The sequence below is a fragment of the Argiope bruennichi genome, chromosome X2 (assembly GCF_947563725.1).
Source record: "Argiope bruennichi chromosome X2, qqArgBrue1.1, whole genome shotgun sequence".
Classification (NCBI taxonomy): Eukaryota; Metazoa; Arthropoda; class Arachnida; order Araneae; family Araneidae; genus Argiope; species Argiope bruennichi.
In genome coordinates, this window is record NC_079163.1 from 42,659,766 (window position 1) to 42,680,280 (window position 20,515).

Here is a 20,515-nt window from a genome sequence, read left to right on the forward strand (position 1 = left end):
CACTGGAGGGAGAGTACTGTGGTGAATAGCATATAATCCAGTTAACAACGACGCTACTGTGCGTACGCTTTTGTATCCTAGTTAAGTTACTGGACTGCGAATTACAAAGTCCCAGGTTCTATCCTCACTCATCCCAATCCCCTACAATTCCTTAAATGTTATTATAAATGAATAGTTTTTTGCATCATTTTAAAATCCAAAGAATTATCGTTTTAATGGTAATAACTTAATTACAGTGCAACGTTTTCTAAAATTTTCAAAATTTTTTAATATTTTAAAATGTTTTTAAAAATTTTTCTTAACGTTTACCAAGAGGTGACTTATGTCAAGAAATTTTTAAAAGTAAATTCTGGATTTGGTCGCTATGTAATCTCGTGTTGGCATTCTCAATTAATATATGATTAAATAATTTTTACTAAATATTCTTACTTAATAATTACAAGTAATTATTTTTTTTTTTGAAAAGTAAGGGAGATGATTTTATATAATTAACTGGATAGTCGTTTTAAATGAAATAATTTAATTATTTTTCTAAAAACTATCAACAATTTACTTATTTTGCGCACAGTCTTAAAGCGAAACTTATGTTTATTCCTTTTTATTTATTCAGCAACCACTAAATTTCTCCCGAAGTCCATTTTAAAATAAACCACTGTTTGAATAATCCAAGAAAAGTGTGCCAATATAATGACTTATTCTAAGCGCATTATCATCAATCAAAAGAAAATTTTTTAACTTCATAATTAACTAAAAATCCTTGTAACAAGTTTTGTACTAAGGTGCAATTAATTTGTTTACCTTCCATTTTCTTTAAATCGTTGTATTAATTTATCATTGACACTTTAATAACCAATCACATAACGAGAAAAAGCTGACGTCATTTCGAATAACGAAAAGGTTACCATAACAGTGAAAAATCATGAAATTAACGATTTAAAAAAATAAAGACACCAGACTTAAAATATTAATCATTTCTAATAATAACTAATTATGTTATTTAAGAGTACTTCTAAAAGAAAAGTTAAAGGACTTAGATTTATAAAATTGAAATTCTAGCTTGTTTTTAAGCATAATCGCACTATCTGACAAATGAAAATCCTGGAGCGTCACATCCCAAGATTCAAATATTTGTAAATTTGACGATATTTCGGGGGGAAACATCCTGCCCATTATAATGAATAGAGGAGAAAGTTGATGACTGAAATATATATATAAAAAAAGAAACAAGAGATAAAAATATTATTTTCTATTTATTATCGTTTATTAACTTTTAGTTGCATATATATATTTCTTTGAATTCTTTCCTTTTTTTCCTTTCAAGGGATCGTGAGATAATCTACTGTAAAATCCTAAAGCAATTTCGATCACATTCGTATAATCTTGGTAACATAGTAATTAATAGAGCCTTCAGTAATTTCAAGAGCTGTTGAATAGTTTTTTCTAAATAACTTTATTCAACAGAAATAATATTTGTCAGTATGGGTATAATTAATATTATTTCCAAGTAAATTAAAGAAATATTTCATTACAGTGCATTGAACTTCTGAATTTTGAATCTTCAGGTTCTTCAAAAAAGAAAGAAGAAAAGAAATTATTTCCTAATTCTAAATTGAAAAATAACGAGATCCTCACAATTTCGATTTTAAAATAGAAAAAGTTTATTTTTTCAATGTCCTTTAAAGAATATATTACTGCGCATATCATATGACGCAGGGTTTACGAGAGAGATCCGTGCGGCAATTAACAGTAAGAAAGTCCGGCGATACGAATTGGCGACATTTTGATCATCCACAAGTATTCTACCTAATCGATTAATTTACGCATGATCATTGGAGTTTGATTGGGTGGATGTGAGGTGTTAGACGATTGCTTTATGGCATATCTGTAGTAATTTCTTAAAAATTAGAATTTGTTATTATACTTTTAACGCAGTGATTTACGAGGAATTGGATTTAATTATTCTCTAGATTTTTGTATTTATTTTGTAGGCTATCAAAATGTAAATTACCTTTGCTTTTTTTTTTTTTTAAATTTAATTGGTCAATATGACAGAATCGTACCCAGAAGCTTCAGCCACTGATTTAAGCAGTGATGCTTCTTTAGAAGTTGAAGATGAAGTCCGAATACTTCTTCCTTCATCGAAATCTAAAGATCGTCAAGTAATTTAAACTCAATTTGCATATTTTCGAATATGTGTGTGAAATTTTTGAAATGAATGTGTTTGATTTTTTTTATATGGGTGTGCTTCTAAATAAAAGTAAAATCATCTTTTGTTGTGTGTGTGCATTACAAGAAGAAATAAAACTATTCTTTTTTGCAAATTTCCTAACCTTTTTCTATCATTGTATCTCGTTTATCTCCTGTTTTCTTTTTCCTTTTTTTTTTCTCTCTTCTTTTCTTTTTTTTTCTTCTTCTCTGGTATTCTTTTGATGCTATATAATTTTGAAAAATAACTTAATTAATTTTGTTATCTTCAGATCTAATTTTAGTGGTTTTATTTAAACTCTTAAAAGCAAATATAATTCTTATAAAGAGTTTTATTTTTGATTTAAAATGGTAGCATTTTCTTGCAAGTATAATAATTTGAATCCTTTAAAAGGGAATAACTAATTTGTAAAGTCTTAATGATGAAATAAATTCTACAATTTGTTTGTAATGCCTTTAATAAAATTATTATATATGAATTCAGAAATGTTATTTGGACACATTTTTCCATTATCTTAAAAGTATTCAAAATGTTTAAATTTGAAATTTTAAGTAAATTTTATTGTTTCATTTCTGAGGTCTTGTTATCTTCTGTTTCTTTGAAACTGTCTTTTCCTTTGAAAGTTTTATTTCCTAAGATTTAGTTTTATATCATTAAAAATGTTCTTTAATTTGCTGGCTTGATTTAAAAAAAATGAAACTTTTGATGTAATATATAGAAAATTTTTAGTATATTCTGTCTTTAAATTAAAATTTTTTATCTTCTTCTTGTAATACTACTTTATCTTTTTCATTATTAACGTATATCAAGGTTTAATTTTTATATAACTTATTATAGCTTTCCCAAAACCATAATTTGTTTTATTTTAAAATTATATAGAAATAATTTACTAATATTATGTCTTTTATTCCTAAGTGTATAAGCTGATGAAATGGTTTTTATTTTGTGGAGTAAACTTTACTGTTCAAAAATTCTTTTTAAAAGAATGAATTAATTTAAATATTACTTAAATCTTGTTTGAAATTCAGTAGTTTAAACTGAATTTTTAAATCACAGAATTGTTATATTTATGTTATTTATCATCAGAGTTAAATTTTTTTTTCTTGCTACTTTGTTGTTAAAAAGATTCTATTATTATTTTAACCATTGCTTTGACTTAGATCATGAATCAATTTATTTCTTTAATTCTGAATTTTGAATGTCAGGATTATATTATTATTTTATATAATTAAATATTATGATTATGGTTTTAGAGTAAATACTAATTAATATATGGTTTTAGAGTAAATGAATAATTTGTTGTAATATTATTTCTTGATAAAGATTTTCATATGCAAATATTAGATTAAGTAAAAAATTATTTACTGACAACTAATTTCATAAATTAAATTTTTAAAAAATTTAAATTTTGAAATAAAAAAATTAAATTAAATTTTCTATTTAGACCAAGAAAATATAGATAATCTCATTGTGTTTTAAATCTGCTTATGGTGAGATAACCTGCAAGTCATTAAAAGAATTATTTAAAATTCATATTTTACAGATTTACCATATCTTTTTAAAAACAAAAATTCACTGTGTATAAAAAACAAATTTTACTGATTTTACTTGCTCAATAAATCAGATTACATATTTATAATAGATAATTAGTGTCCTGACTTTTTCCCTTAATATTTAACTTTTTTAAACTTGAGAGAAAAATAAGAAATTTCATTAAATGAAGTTTTTTTTTTTTTTTTTGTCAATGCAATTTTCTTAAATGAAGAGTTATGAAAAAATTTGGGTAGGTTAGAATATTATCAATAAAACATTTTTTTTATTTTTTTTTTAAGTATTTTCCTTGGGGCTGATTTTTTCTTTGTTTTTTTATTAGTTGTGTATGCTTTTTATTTGGTTTGTTATTTATTTTAATAATATTAATGTTCTAGGCTGCTTCAAGAATACCTCATGGGATTGTTATATCTGGGGAGGCTTCAGAGTCCGATGAAGAAATTGATACTCATCAGGCTTTGCCTCAATCAGGTATAAAAATCAAATGCTTTCATGCTCTACAAACAATTATCTTCTGATTATTTTAGGCTTAAAGTCTTTTGTTTCTAAAACTTATTATATCTTTGCCTTTAGGAAGTGACTATTCCATAAGTGATGCTTGGTGCAGAAGTCCTTCTGAACTAGGAGAGAAAGATTCATCTAGAGATTCTTCAGTGCAGTACAATACGTATGAATACATTACTTTTGTTCTCCAATATTGGTTTTAATATATATAACTTTTTACTTCAGTGTAGTTGATTTATAATCCTAAAATAGTGAAAGATAATGTTATTTTTTCTAAATTTATATAATACTGTTCTACCTAATTTATGTTATTCTAAACCATAGCTTCTAAAACTTCTACTCGGGACCCATTTTGGGTAAAAAAAAAAAGTTTTCTGACCCAGAATTTTAAAAAATGAAGGAGAAATTGATGTATTAATTAATGAAACTAAAAGTTAGATATGGCATCAGAAATTTTTTAATGACGGGACAAAATGAAATTTCTCTAATTTTACTTTAAAATGCCATACAATAATTAATTTATACTTAATTGAAGACATTTAATAGTTTTATAGCTGATTCAATTGCAACAAATAATTATTTGCCATAATTAACTATTTGTATGGTACTAGGACAATAAGAATTATCAGACAGAATGAAGAGCAATAATAAACTTGTAGGAGTGGTCTCCCGAAAACTTTCTTACATATTCTTTAATAAAGGCAGGGGTGGGCAGACTTTTCCAGGGTACAGGCTACTTCTGATTTTTTCAAGGTTTACCTGGTGGCGTGGGTGTGGCGAGCTAAAAAAAAAAAAAAAAATCTTCAATATGTATTATAATTTAATAACAAATAAGGAATATGTACATACCTACAAATATAATAATAACAGCCACAAATTTAATAATTTCAAATGAAGCAGTTAATATCAAATAATTCAAAATACATTAAAAAAATAAATCATTTTCAGTCGATTTAGTTCTTGCAGTTACACTTAGTAGAAGACTTAGTCTGCATACTGTCCGCCAATCTTGAATATCTCGGTATATTATTACTAATTACTAATCTTAGTAATTAGTTCACATAGTCGTCTGTGAAATAAGAACAATATTTTGTCTTAATTATATTCATCGTTGAAAATGCAGATTCCCACAGGTAAGTAGAGACAAAGAACAATGTTAAATGATATGCAACTTTTTTTTAAATTAGGATAATTTACTTCATTCAATTTCTTCCAAAAGTTATTCTTAGGTTCTGAATTTCATGCTTTTAAATTTATACCATTTTGAAGGTGAAAAACTTCGTTTTTCTCAAGTGGTAAACAGAATATATAATTTATATTTTCAGTTATTTCTTCCACATTAACATTACCAAATGAGTAACACATGAATGTAACAATTGGTTCTAGTCTAGTAATTTTTTGAAAACTTCTCTCAAATTTGGAGTGAAGTTTTATTATTTTATCTTAATATTTCCCTTTTTTTAATGTACCTCCATTTTTAAACTACTCGTTCAGAAATATTTTTCAAATTTTTTAGTTCATTCATCATTAACTGGGAAAATATTTGCTTTAATTTGTTTTTGAAAGTATTAGCAAATACAATCAATTGTACTATTGTTTAATTTTTTTTCTTGCAATTGTAAGTATTTAATTCATTAAGATGGTGTTTTATATCAACAAGAAAAGCTAAATCCACCAACCAAACGTCATCACCAAGTTCAGCATACTCTTCACCTTTTGACTCTAAATAATCCTTTACCTCTTGTAGTAGGTCCTTGAATCTTTGAAAAAATATACTCCAACTTAACCAACGAACATCTGCATGATATAACAATTCCCCACAATCAGATTCATTTTCTCCTAGTTGGGCTCGAAAAATTCTTCTCTGAAGACTTCTTCCTCAAATTGAGTTCACAATTTTCATGAAACTTCCCATAACATGATGCATATTTAGAATTTTACAACAGAGGACCTGTTGATGACTGATAAGAAAAGAAATGTGGTAAGTCAGCATCTCTGATATACATAGCAAAAAATCTTTTGACGGGGTCTCATCATTTGTCATCAATACAACTTTATTAATTGGAGGGTTTTTTAGCACTCCTCGATGTATTTTATGAAGGTGCAGTAAACATCTTCACCTTGTGGATTTTTTTCTTAAGAGGCAATATTGTTAATAATTCTTCTTTTACACTCATATCCTTAAAAAACATTTTTATAAAAATGCAAAGTTGAGAAATAGTAATGTTCCATAAATGTTTCTTTTAATATGTGTGTCTTAGGTGTTTTAAAGGCGATCACCCCAAAATGTCTTGGTGCTCCATTGGTCGATTGCAATAGACTTAATGCTCACCCCTGTTAAAGGTGTTATCTTCCATCCCCGTAAAAAATGATGGACCTTGGATATTGCAAAGAATGCCTGCATGGTATTCACATTGATAAGCTTTGAAATATTTAGGTTTGACATGAAGTTAACATTTTTACTTGCTATTTATTAGCATTTACTTGGTGATTAATCCCTGGCATACAGTAATTAGTACCGTAAAATAGAATTTCTGTTTTAGATGCATTTTTTTTTTCAACTGTTCGAAACCAAAATTTACCACAAAGCTACAATTGTAGTAATAAAATCATATACCAGATTTAATTTATTGAAGTCATTGCCTTTGTGAGTGTTTGTGTTTGCAGATTGATAGATAATCAACTTCTTGTTGGATTTGGCTCAAAATTTGATAGGTGTTTACACTTTAAGTATTAAATCTGTACTGAATTTCATCTATCTAACTTTCTCCATTTTGCAGTTACCATGTTAACTTAAATTGAAACAGCCTTCCTCTGAATGGATTTTGCTCAAAATTTAGTAGAAATCTACAAATTTGGTTTAAAGATCATATACCAAATTTCATTCATCTAACTTCTTCATCTAAAGCGGTTTTTAGTTATCTTTGTCACAGACAGACTAGTATAATGCAAAATAAGCATTTTCAAAGCTCGGAGAGGTCTAAATTGTGGAGATGTGTCAAAATCACGAGTTCAAATTTTTGACAGTTATAATACTTTTTTTATACTTTGTATATGAGATAGTGAAATTTGAGAATATAGAAAAAAGCATATATCGTACTGATACAGGAAACAAAACATTATTATTTAAATTTCATATTAAAATTAAATAATAACTGTAACAAGTGAAAATAAGTGTTAATTTGTTAATTAACTTGTTCATTGAATGATATTTTATGCTGATTGAATGAAATGTGTGCTAATTAAGTGGATGCCGTATGAAATGAAATCATTTAAGTCAAATGTTCAAGACATTTTCAAAATCAAATTTGGTTTGTTTATCGAAGTATAAAAACTCGATTATTATTGATATTTTTGTAAAATAAATAAGTATTTGTATTATAAAATTAACACATCTTAATAAAGATTAGAGTATCAGTATAAAATTTTTCAGTTTAAAAGTATTTTGGTGAGAATATTTTTTTTGATAAATTTTTTTAATATATAAATGTGTGTATTGTATCCATCTGCATGTATATATTTCTATATGTGTGCATATATATGTTATGGTCAATGTGAATAATTGGTTATTATTAATTCTAACTGGTTATTATTAATAATGACCAGTTAGTATTAATAATAGCCAATTTTTCATATTTACCATAACTTATATATTTAAAGCAAAATATATATTTTTTTTAAAATTTCCTTCGAATAAATTAAATAAAATTTCCCTAAAATTATAGGTTCTTTTAATACTAAGTATTATTGGGAATAACATAAAGAAATGATCATATGCTGCAAAGGTTTTTCCACTAATTTGATATACATTAAAGGGTGACATTAAAAAGTATTTAGTTTAAAAATATAAGCTATATTAAAATTAAATAATAAAATACAGAAATAGTTTCAATTAGAATTTAGAAACATGAAATTTGAGGAAATTTAAAATTAATTTACTTTTAATTATGTCTTGCCCCATCCTTCAATAGTTTTATTGAGTTAAGATGGCAGGGCATGCATTCATTATTGAAACATTCTTTCATGGCATATGAATAGCATCTTCTTCGAATTTAGATTTTACGATAAACTATATTCCTGAAAGTTGAATTCATTTTTTATCTATATTTTTAAACAAGATATATACATATGCACAAATGATTTTTAAAAAAAGTAAAAAAAAAAAAAAAAAAAAAAAAGATAATCACTTGATTACACGTTTATTAACAATTATATACACCTTATTAATACTTTTGTTTTGGGATAATAAATTGAATGAATCTTTAAAATGTTTCACATATTTTATAATTTAACTAATTAATTTTAATGCATAGTTTCAGAAAATAACAACAGATTTCAAACAATTAATGTTTTATAATCCAAAATGCATAATATGCAAGAGTAGAAGGCAAAATTTAATTTTAATCTAAGCCACATGATTTTAACAAGAAAAATTGGAAATCCCTCATCATTTCTCAAAAACTGCCGCACACTAATCATGCAACCACTAAAAGATCAAACTTCATCATTACTTCCAATTTACAATACTTCTTTCCCCTATAAAGAAAAGTCAGAGCCATCTCTTTTAACAGGTAATATATAAACAAGATGATGATTGAGCTTGGATCATCACACGATTCCTTTATCCAAAGTCTTGGAAGAAGAATATATTGGAAAATACCTACTTTGTTATAATCCTTTTCCTCATACTGAAAGAAGCTAGAATCATTCATCCTGCTTTAGGCTTTGCTTAATCATGCCCTTTTTTTTTTTATCATTTGTTATACCCTAGAATTAGAAAGAATTCATGCAGCAATAGGTGTCGTTGTCTTTATTTTCACTAGACACATTTTTATAAATGTACCTATGATGGAAATTTTCAGACAGAAAAATATCATAATATGATTCTTTTTAGAAAAATAATAAATATTTTATGTTTTGTCTTTTTCTTGGTATTTTTCATAAAAGTTAGTTTAAAGAATATTTATATAAAGTTTTTTTTTTTTTTTCCCTAGAAAATGTGTCACTTAAGACACTGGTAAAAGAATATTATAAAGATGCACATATAAAAAATGAATTATTTAAAAATTAGATTTCCTATATATTTATTTATATGAGTATTATTATGGAGATCCTCTGGTGAGTGTGCGGTGAGAAGTTCAACAAGCTTGGTAAAGCCTAACAATGCTTTATTCTGCAAGAAAACAGAGTTGAAGTATACACAAGGTAGCACTTTCAGAAATCAACAACACACTGGTAAACAGCAACTGTTATTAAATAACTGCAACTGTGCAAAGTGCTCGAAGTGCAACTATGGAGATCACTCCAAGATCAAAACTAAAAAGAGATCCATTTAATTTGTTTTCCAACAAGACAATGAAATTTCTAGAAGGATCTGAAACTCGACTCCTAATCAAAATAGTGTTTGTATTTTCTTGAATTTTCAATTTTGTCTTTAAGGCAGGAAGTCATTGACCTGACATCCATTAAAATCTTTGTGAAATTCTCCTTCATACTATGTGATTAATTTTACAGGGATACAATATTACAGATTTATTATAATATAATTCGTGTTTTTTTTTTTTTTTTTTTTTTTTTTGTTGTTTTTTTCCAAATACAAGAAATAAATTCTTGTGTTTGATGTCTCATGCCTTCATTTTTAAAAAAAATGTGTCTGATTATTTTTACAAACTTCTTTCTTGAAGCTTTTGCATTCTTAAATATACTCAGATATGAGGGTTTTTTTTCTTCTAAGTTTTATGCGCTGCTTTGCTTCAATATTATATATATCAGTATTCTGTTAATAATTTTTCAATCAATCATTATTTCATCTATAGGCCATTAAATATTCAGAATCATTTAAAATTATAGCTTTTGCTATAAAATGATTGACAAAAAAAAAAGAAAAGAAAGAAAGAATACTGTTTTACATTCTGGTTTCATGCTTATAATATTGAATATGGAATTTGAATAATTAAATATGAATTCTTTCAAGAAATTCTCCATGTTTTTGGATAAATTCTTGTATTCAAGGTATATTTGAAAAATGATTACTGTGGATATTAAACTACCATATATATTTACTTTTTAATGTCAAATTACTGCCTGTAAAATTTTATTGGTGAAATAATCCTAGCTTAATGAATTAGAAGAAAAAATAACACATTTTACTAAATAAAATCTAATTTACATATAAAAGTAAATCTAATTTACATAATTCCAGTACTTTATTGATTTATTTTGAATTCATATCATTTGTCTGCAACAAAACTCTTTTTTAGAATGCCTATATTGCAAAAGGGTTATGACAGTAGCAGTAGTAGCTTAGTATCCTGTGTTTTTACTAGATTGATTTTAATTATTAACCAGATTTTAAGCACTGAATTATCATAAGGAAATAAAATATAATAAAATATGTTTCAAAAATATTTTACTGCGAAAGGGGGGGGGGGTAAATAATAAATAAAATGTTTCTTTTTAAGGGAAGTAATATCTGAATCTGGCAAATAAGTTAAAAGAGTTATCTATTCACTGCAATAACTTATTATTCTATCAAATATATTCAGCAAACTATTGATTGAATGGCTAACAGTGTGAATCAATTGTTCTGCTTTCATATTCAGACAAAATTTACTATTTCAAGCTATTTTGCTATATTATTATTAACTATTTAATAACTAGATGGGATCAAAATTATAAGGTTCACTAAGCCAAGCTGATCATTCCTTCCTTCTGTAACTATGTAAATTTTTGACAACAAAATTCTTAATTTCTCTCTGATTGAAGCAGACTGGTTTCCCTTGTCTTTGCCCTGACTTTTAGAAAAAGCAATTATAAATTGTTATTTTGTCAATTCTAATGAAGACTTTTAAGCCAAACATTTTTTGCATTAGCTTTGCTTATAATCAATAATTAAAACCCTGTTAAAGTTTTCATTTCTCTGCACATCTGAAATAAAAATAACCAAATTCATGAAATTTTTTTATTGATGTGTTTAATTTTTAAAGTATTAATTTTAAGATGTTTTGCTTTTCAGATTGCTGCACAAGAAGCTTAGTAAGTAAAATTATGTTTTTTTAAGATGCATATTTTTTCTCTCTTAAGGTTTAATTATCACATTTTCTTTTTCTGGATAATTATAAATCTAGTTATTTTGCAATACCAAAATGTAATAAAAAAAGTGTATATTGGGAATATTCATTTTACTGTATATAGTTCTTATTTCTGCCTCGCTGATTCTCTAAGATGGCACCAGTTCCCCCCCCCCCATTATATATGTTAAAAATTTTCTCAGTAGAATCCATAGGATTTGCCTGCCACTTTAAGTAAATCTGTTCTACATTACATTAAGCATTGTTTGTGTACACAGAGGAGTTCAACTTGTTATATGAGGGAGAAGGATGCAATGATGATCCTTCCAAATTTTCATTAAATCCTTATTTATCTTCTAGTGGAATAGCATGTTGCAAGAATGATGTATAAAAACAAAAATCTTAAGAGGTTAGATATATTTTTAATTTAACTATCATTCAAACAAAATACAGAAATGGAATCTGATGGCCAAATTATAATTTCAAATGCAATAACATGCATTATGTGTATATCTTAGTAGCACTTTTAACCAACATTTTTCTTGTTACATTCATTACAGAGAGTAATAGAACAATAAATTTAAATGCGAGGAAGACATTTACTTCAAATATTTATAATCAGTGCAGTTTAGCATCCAGTCCCAGATATTCAGTCATAGATTTCGCATTGCAGAAAGAAAGTTTAAGTTATAATAAATAAATAAATCTGATATTACAAACCAGCCATCACTACAAATGGAAAACATAATAAATCAGCTAATGGAGATAGTAGGTCAGAATGACATTAGTAAAGCTGAATTCAGGTTTTTAAATATATTTTTTCAAGCTTTTCTATTATACGATGGAAAATTAATTTTTTTTACATACTACTCTGCAAGATTATGAAGTTTTGAAGCTTATTTTGAACCATTGTTGTGTGCATATAATTTTTGAAGATTTGAAATCTACTGAAAACTTCTTTCGCATGCACTGAATTGACACTGGTAGAATAATATTGTTGATAAAATTTTATCATTCTATCTGTTTAGTAAGATACATCAGCAACTCAAGAACTATATTGTTGCAATTGTAATATTGTTTGTAGTTTAGATGCGTCTTGCAATATTTTATAAACATGACGCGTATTTTCCAGTTCGATTTCTCAATCTTGTGATTTGCTGAGGACAGTTCACCAAAAACAATGATATCTTCTGTCTTCAAAAATGTTGGTGACTGTGGTACCTATGGTTTTATACCTAACAACATCATGAACTCAATTATCCATATGTGCATAGTACATTTTGTATTCTCTCTTGTAAAATAAATAAAAGTTGCCAGTTGAGAGAAAATATGAAAGAAAATTTCCCCACAAGACATTTTTTTTCCTCTGTCAAGTGGGAAATCATTCCTGTCTTCTGGGACAGAGACTCCAAACCTCCCACTGGTGCCATCTCTAATTTTAAGTTTAGAAAATATCTGTAACAATATTATTATAAATAATTTATTTTTTTAAAAATTTAATGGAATCTTGCTATTTTTATAGTTTATGAAAAAAAAGAATAATTTTATATGACTAGAGATTTATACTTTATGTTAACTATGCCTCAATTTCAGTGAAAGCTTAATAACCTGTCATTATTTTTATCTTTGATTATATCCAAAAATAACTAGATATTTATGATCTTTGTAACTCTTAGAATATTTAATATTATTTATTTATTAATATTTATTTTTTAACTCGGTTTTAAGGTTCACTTTAGAGGCTATTGTCCATTAAATATAATTCCTTTTCTAAATATTTATGAGTTTTCGCTATGGAATAATTACTGAATTTTAGTTTTTTTGACGTGATTAGTATTATACAGATTTATAAATTAGTGAATAGCGGTATTTCAGTATCTGAATAATCAACATGTCAAAATAAATATCTTTATATTTTTATTTAATTTGCTAATTTGCATAAATACTATTTGTGAAATTTACATTCTACTGTTTTTGAAAATGCCATCTCATTTCTTATATTTTTGTAATTTTTGATGAAAATTATGTTATTGCTTTGTATTATATATATATATATATATATAATATAGGATAACATATATCTGTTGAAACACAAATATCAGCGTTAGAATTAAACTTTATCCTTCTTTAAATTGATTAATTTTCTTTCATATATTAATTCTATGTTGTTTTTAGTATTTCAAGCACTTTTTGCATTCATTTTTTTTTTCTCAATTAATTATGAATCATGTCTAATTTTACTTCTTGATATTTATGTTTGACATAAATCACTATTTTATGAAATTCAGCTTTATTTTTAATTTATTTATTATTATCATTTTGGTTCTAAATCTGTGTCATACCTGATATAGAAAGAGAAAAGTTACTGAATTAATTAGATTGAAATTATTTGGTTTTCTTTAAAATTTTGGCATACTGATCTAAATGAATCTAATATATTTTGAGTATTCTCAAATTTTTCTGTGTAACTCATTGTTTAAAGTAACTTTTCTCTAGCTGGCTATTAATATTTGACTGTTTTCTTTTTTCGGTTTACAATTTTTTGTTTCGTTTCTGGCAAGTCTGCTAAAATAGTAGTGCTATTTTGTGTTAATAAAAATTCTTTTTCTGATGCAAGTGTAATGTTAGGCTTTAATATTCTAGTGCCTTCTGTTTCATAGATGCATGAGTTTTCCAACTGAAATAAATCTGTTAAAAAGAGACATTGTTATTTTTCTACCATATTATTAGTCTTTTATAAATGGCATGGCTTCAGCTATCTGTTGATCATATTATTGGAGGAAAGAAACATGTCAAAAAAATATTCTTCTAATAATAAACCTTTTACTTTTAGGAGAAAAAAATCTAATGCTGAGAAAAAATGTGGTTGAACTTGTTACTCAACCCTATGAATCCGCTTCAAAAGAAATTCACACTATATCACAACAGCTGATAAAATCTCAGTTGCTTGTTCAGGTAACTGTTATTTCCCCCCTTTAAATTGTAGAAGTCATATTTTTAAAAATCAAATAACTTGTTTTCGGTTTAGAAATAATGAACCTTTTTTTGAATTGCATAACCTTTAAGTCTGAAAATTGATAATACTTTACTTTTCAGAAGCATTGAAATTGTCAATAGAAAATATCATAGATAATTTCATTTTAATTAAATTAAAGTTTTGTTTTATGTAATCCCATTACCAGTTTATGGGCAAAGATTGGTCAATTAGAGATTTTTTTTTTCTGTAACTGTATTATTATATAAAAACAACCCTGTACATCTGTATCTTTAAAATTGACTTAATAATGTTTAATTAAAAATTGTGGATGCTATCTGTAAAATTAGATGTAGATTAGATTAAATTAGAAGAATTAGAAGCAAAGGGAAGAAAACATAGACAAAGTTTTGTGAATTTTGTAACAACATTGTAAATTCATTTTCTAATTTTCTGTATTAATTATTGATGGCTTAAATATTTTTCAATTAAAGAGTTTTGTGGTAAAAAAATAAAACAAAATGAAATAGCAAATATTTTATTTTAAACAAAATAGTAAAAAGGTGTCAAAATCTTTGAATGCAATTTAAATATTCTTTAATTATAAGACTGGACCTTTTAAAAATTTAAAATAGTATTATGTTATAAAATTATGGAGCAAATCATATTTTATAGTTGTATTATATTATGTACAATCTCATGCATCAAACTCCTCAATTTGTTTGATACAAATCCTGCTGAACTATCTTGGAAATCATTTTTTTTTCTAACACATCATGTTCATTGGCCTTATGAGCCAGAGAGTTCAGGCATTCTTGATTTGTCAACAATCTGTAATGGTTTCAGTTTTGTGGAGCTTTGTTTACCTCTTGCATTTATAACCATTAGGCATCTGTAAATTTTCAATGCAGTCTTTACATTAAAAAAAGTTTATTGTACCATATTATCACACATGAGTTTATAAGAATTCATATACTATTTTTCTTCATTTGTTTCGAGAAGTTGTGTCATGAAGGATTTAAAATGAATAATTTCATTACCAAAATCAGATTCAATATTCTATGAATAATGCTTTTAAATTTTTGAGCAGCTTCCTTAATTTTATCATTGTTTCTTTTTGGAAAATTAACCAAAATTCCAAATGTTGATTTAACTTTACTATATGCTTCAAAACACCATGAAAATTCTGAACATAGCATTTCCAATGGAAGCAAATATGTTTCAACGCTTAGTTTCTCCTTTCTTTTTAGTAGAATGCTTTCCATACTTTTGTCTTTGAAATGTTTTTTTCTTTTTCTTTTCTTTATACATTGACCTCATCTCTATATTGGAAATCAATTGTTTCATTTGCCTTCATCTCATTATTTTCAAGCATTTCTAGTAATCTAAATACACTGGCCTCAATTTTATCCGTTTTTCATTACATACAGATTCTCTCGCCAGAAACAGAAAAGAAATATATTCTTTACCTTTATATCAAGAACTTTTAAAGACTAGTTAATACCAAATCATAAAACAAAACAGAAAGAAAAAAAAAACTTTATGCATTTTCATAAAGATCGACGAAAGAAGCAATATAGAAATACTGAAATTACTTTAAAGTTTGATTATTCTACTTACAGGGTTACAAAGCCCAACAACTATCAATTCAAAAAGATTAAAAATAAAATAGAATGTTTGAGATTGATTGACTTTATAATTACTTGAGGAAAACTAGCAACAACATGATTTTTTTTTACTGTAGTTTTAAAACCAAAAAATTTAGAAGATGTATTTATTAATATAGCATATGTCAGACATTATGTGACTTGAAATGTTAGATAAGCTAACAAAGCTTTCACTTGCAAAATTTTAAATAATATAATTAAAAGCATAAAATTTCATGCCAATATAAGGTTATTATTGGCATGTTAGCAATCTCTTCTGCTAGGGTTACTTAATTAATAGCTAATTTTTTTCTAAAATAATTATTTTAAAAGACTTACTGGAATTTAATTTATTAGAAAGAGAAAGAGCTAATGTGCATCAAAGACATGATTAATGAATAAATATTTTGCAGATTAATTCCTAAATCTCAGTCATTGTTTTGAAAATTATGTGAAAAAACATCAAATCTTATTACTTCAGACATTTAAAGTTGTTTAATTAAACAAGAAATTATCGCAACATGTATATGAAACTGCTGTAAAATCCAACTGAAACTAATTTCTATTAGTTATTAAGTTTTCGACATTCAAATAGAATAAATGCTTTTTTTATCATGAACATTTACTCATAATTTATATCTACTGAACATTCTTAGAAATAGTGTAAAAAATCATGTTTTTATAAATAAGTAATTAACCCTTATCGTGGCAAGATTGCTTTTTTGAAGAAAAGCAAAAAAAAAAAAAAAAAATGTATATAGCTAGCTTCTTTACGCTATAAAAAACATTAAAAAATAGTGTAATAAAAATCGTTTAATAAAACTGAGTTAAAAATTATTTTATAGTAGTAGTATATTTTTATAAAGTTGTATGTATGTATGGTATACTATACAAAATGAACATAAGGGTTAATACAACAAAGTGTGAAATAATAAGAATTTTGCTCACCTCTTTCAAAGCATTTTTAGTTTTAGCTGTACAAGCTATACTGTTTTTCGGCGTCTCGTAACTGCTTCGATTTTTAATAAGAATTTAGCTCACCTCTTTCAAAGCAGATTTAATTTTAGCTGTACAAGTTGCACTGTTTTTCTGCATCAGCTTTGTTTAGAAACCTCTTATTAAAAGTGCCATTTTTTTTTTTTTAATTTTATCTTGTGATAACTGAGAATCTTCTTTATCTTATAATAGCTTATTTTGGACTTGTATATTAGTTAGAAGAAGAAAGCCAATTGGACGTCACTGATCTGCAAACAAATTTAAAGTAAATAAATCCTTTGAAAAATATTCTGAAATTTGAACGAAAGTTGATCTTAATTATATTGTTGGCTATTAGTTTTTTCAAAAAAAGCATTTAGATCATTGTTGCAGTGTGCCATATCTCCCTCAGTTAATGATACTTACATTTCATTTGACTCTTTTCATTTTCATTGTTTCTTTATTTCTTATTTTCATTCTTTTTTAATAAGGGAAAAAATTGTGTGGGCTAGTCTACCATTCAAAAAAGTTGCCACCAATTCAGCACTGCAATATAGATTTTGAGACTCCTTGTGTTGAGTCATGAGGCAACCAACATCTGCGACTCCTATACGGAAAACCGCCACCGAATATTCCACCAAAATATACTTTTATGAAATGAAAAAAATAGAACAAGGTATTTAAATTCGTTCACAGATCTGTTAGTTTGTGCATTTGTGGTCTTGCACATTCACAGATAGCCCTTGAGCAACATATCGTATAATTATGGCAGTGTGTAACGTTTGATAGATATTTAAATTTTGCTTAGAGCATTTTTTTTAAAAGAATGATTATGGGTTCTGTTTCTGCTCCTCAGCTGACAAACATCATTATTGGTACTCTGAATCTCTTCTTTTTGTAATGAATATATATATATATATATATATATATATATATATATATATATATATATATATATATATATATATATATATATATATATAAATAACAACGAAGGAAATTTTCTATTTTCATGTAGTCTGAAACTTGAAAAGAATTCCAATCTTTTATAAAGGCACTCTTACAGCTGGGGGAAAAATGCTCTCAACACATTTTAAATTGTGTTCAACAAATTTTAAATTGTAACTGATACAAAAACTTTACTGAAAAAAATTGGTACAAGTTGTCTTTGCCTTTTTATAATTTACTCATTTTTACAGATCCATACATATGCAGTTCTTTGCAATGATTTAGTTGTTGAAAAATGTTCTAATTGGTCAATTTGATCTAAGAATTTAAAAGTGTAATTTTTTTATAAATTAATAGTAATTATAAATTTTGTTAACATGAAACTTATTTTAAATACTTTTTTCAATTTACAGTACCTGCTTATCTCCAACAGGCAAAAAGTTAAAATGTATTTCAACATTTTTGGAATACCCTGTGTATTTGAAAGATTCAAGTATATTCCAATTAAAAAGAAAAGAAAAAATTGGATTAAGGAATGAACGTTTTAAAAATTGAATTTTAAAATTATTGAATACACTGTATTAATAAAATATTGCAAAACCCTCCATCATACCCCAAAAATAAGAAGATTAAAAAAATTTCATCTTAAAAATAATTAAATGATTGTACTTCAATTCAAGAATGTCCAACCCAAGAATGGGTTTTAAAGAATTCCAGAAAAATATTAGAGATGAATGATTAAACATGCAGATGAAAGTTATTAAATTAATCTTTTCCGGATATTTTTAAACAAAATAAAAAAGGTACACAGCATTTATAGTAAATTTTTATTTGCATTTAATTAATTCAATAAACCTAATCAAATAAATTTTGGTTGAAGGGGAATTTTCATCTATAATGATACATGACATATATATCCAGTAATAAAGTTGCATAAATGAAAATTATAAAATTAACTTTTTCAAGACATTTCTTAAATAAAATAAATTCGTGCAATACATAATTCTTTTATTTGATTCTAATTCTTTTTATTTGAATTTATTTAACATAATTCCAATAATTTGAATAAAGGGATATTTTATTGAGAAGGATTTCTTTTGTTATAATATTCTTTTTGAATGGTTTTAAAACATAATTATTGTAAGAACTTAATCAACCATTTCTCATTTGTTGAAAAATTCTTTGAAGTTTTCAAAATTTGCTAGTATTACTTCCATATTTTCATGGGTAGTTTTTGAAAGAGGAAATTAAAACAAGAAGTATGGAGAAAAAAGAAAAAGGATGGTTAAGTTTTTACTAGGTGTCTGGGATCAGATTTATGCCATGTGAATTATAGTATTTCGGATTCATTTAGCATTATGATTTAGCAGAAAATATAATTTATATGTAAAATATTGATTTTTACTGCAATTGAAATATTGTTATGGCAGAAAAATTACTTATTTCATATATAGGATGTCTATTCTAATTTTGACCCAATAGCTAATTCATAAACCATAAGAGATATCTTGCATAATAAGTTTTATGTGAGTTAAATTTGGAAGCTGGGATGAATGCAGAAAATCGTAAAAATGGAAACAAATTTTCCTGTTGAAAGTTATGTCTGAAATAATGCGTACATGCATGAAAAAAATTAATGTATTAAGGGCCAGTTAGATGCCAATACAGTATTAACTACAGTATTGTGAGTAATTGTCTCACAATTTGAGGTTGAGGTGATCCTGTACACATTGGTAATACTACAAAATTGAATTTTATTCGAAATGAATAAAATTGCAATTTCATCCTCCCCCAAATCAGGAAAAATATCTGCTTTTGTCTTACTCTTTTCTGAGTTCAAATATGGTTCTTTTAAAATAATAATTCAGCATATTATTACCACTTTTTTTAAATAATATATTCTGTATTGGACTTTAAACAATTTGTTTTTTTAATAGGAGCAATTTTTAATAGAATTTGCTAAATAAAAATATATAAATATTAATTTCATTAATGAATTTTCAATTAAGATTTATGACCATTTATTTTCAGGAATTAAGAAATACCATTCGTCGTCTTACTCATGACTTGTTTGATATGGAAGATAAAATGGAAGCTTTGAGAACTGGCTCGTTTTTACCTGAAATGTGTGAACCACCAGCTTCTGATTAATTAAAATGCTTCTTTGTTTTACATTCATGTATTTATATGTTAACATGCAAGGTGTCCAGAAAAGTGGAACAGGCATTTTATTTTATTAAGTATTGCGCCTAGATATATACTTCCATTTTCAACGTTTCATTAAAAAAAAAAAAAAAAAAAAAAATAGGTAATTTTATAAATGCACTTTAAGTTTTATGGAGAATGATAGCAAAAAGTTTGAAAAGTTAATTTTTTAAATAGCCGTATTGTGTAAAAGTGTCATTTAGTAAAATGCTTTCTTTCATTCATCTGTACACATGCTAATTTTCATGCTTCTATCTACAAAATTTGCAGAAATATTAAGCCAAATTTATTGACTTAGACCATTTTTTCTGATTGTTGTTTAATTGATTCTTTTGTACATTTCAGGGAAATACCCATATCAATGTTATTAACGAGTGGAATCAAAAAATAATATTCCATCCATTAACTCATATTAAATTTTAAAAAATTGTTAAAT

General features: G+C 25.9%; 1 protein-coding gene across 2 annotated transcripts; it reads left to right on the forward strand.

The window, feature by feature from the left end:
- Nucleotides 1-1,745: 1,745 nt before the first annotated feature.
- LOC129959970 (biogenesis of lysosome-related organelles complex 1 subunit 3-like) lies at nt 1,746-20,048 on the forward strand. 2 transcript variants are annotated; one of them, XM_056072911.1, is made up of 7 exons: nt 1,746-2,159; nt 4,135-4,228; nt 4,331-4,424; nt 11,277-11,296; nt 14,165-14,286; nt 17,140-17,212; nt 19,906-20,048. In XM_056072911.1, the coding sequence occupies exons 1-6, from the start codon at nt 2,046-2,048 to the stop codon at nt 17,164-17,166; spliced, it is 471 nt and encodes a 156-aa protein (XP_055928886.1). In that variant the 5' UTR covers nt 1,746-2,045; the 3' UTR covers nt 17,167-17,212; nt 19,906-20,048. The 2 variants fall into 2 exon arrangements, with proteins under 2 accessions (XP_055928886.1, XP_055928885.1); XM_056072910.1 differs by lacking the exon at nt 17,140-17,212.
- Nucleotides 20,049-20,515: the final 467 nt, after the last annotated feature.

Excerpts from the sequence above, each read along its gene's own strand:
- LOC129959970 (XM_056072910.1), top strand. The coding sequence starts at position 2,046 with ATGACAGAATCGTACCCAGAAGCTTCAGCCACTGATTTAAGCAGTGAT. Across the intron at positions 4,229-4,330 it reads TCAGGCTTTGCCTCAATCAG|GAAGTGACTATTCCATAAGT; the intron begins GTATAAAAATCA and ends CTTTGCCTTTAG. Across the intron at positions 14,287-19,905 it reads AATCTCAGTTGCTTGTTCAG|GAATTAAGAAATACCATTCG; the intron begins GTAACTGTTATT and ends ATTTATTTTCAG.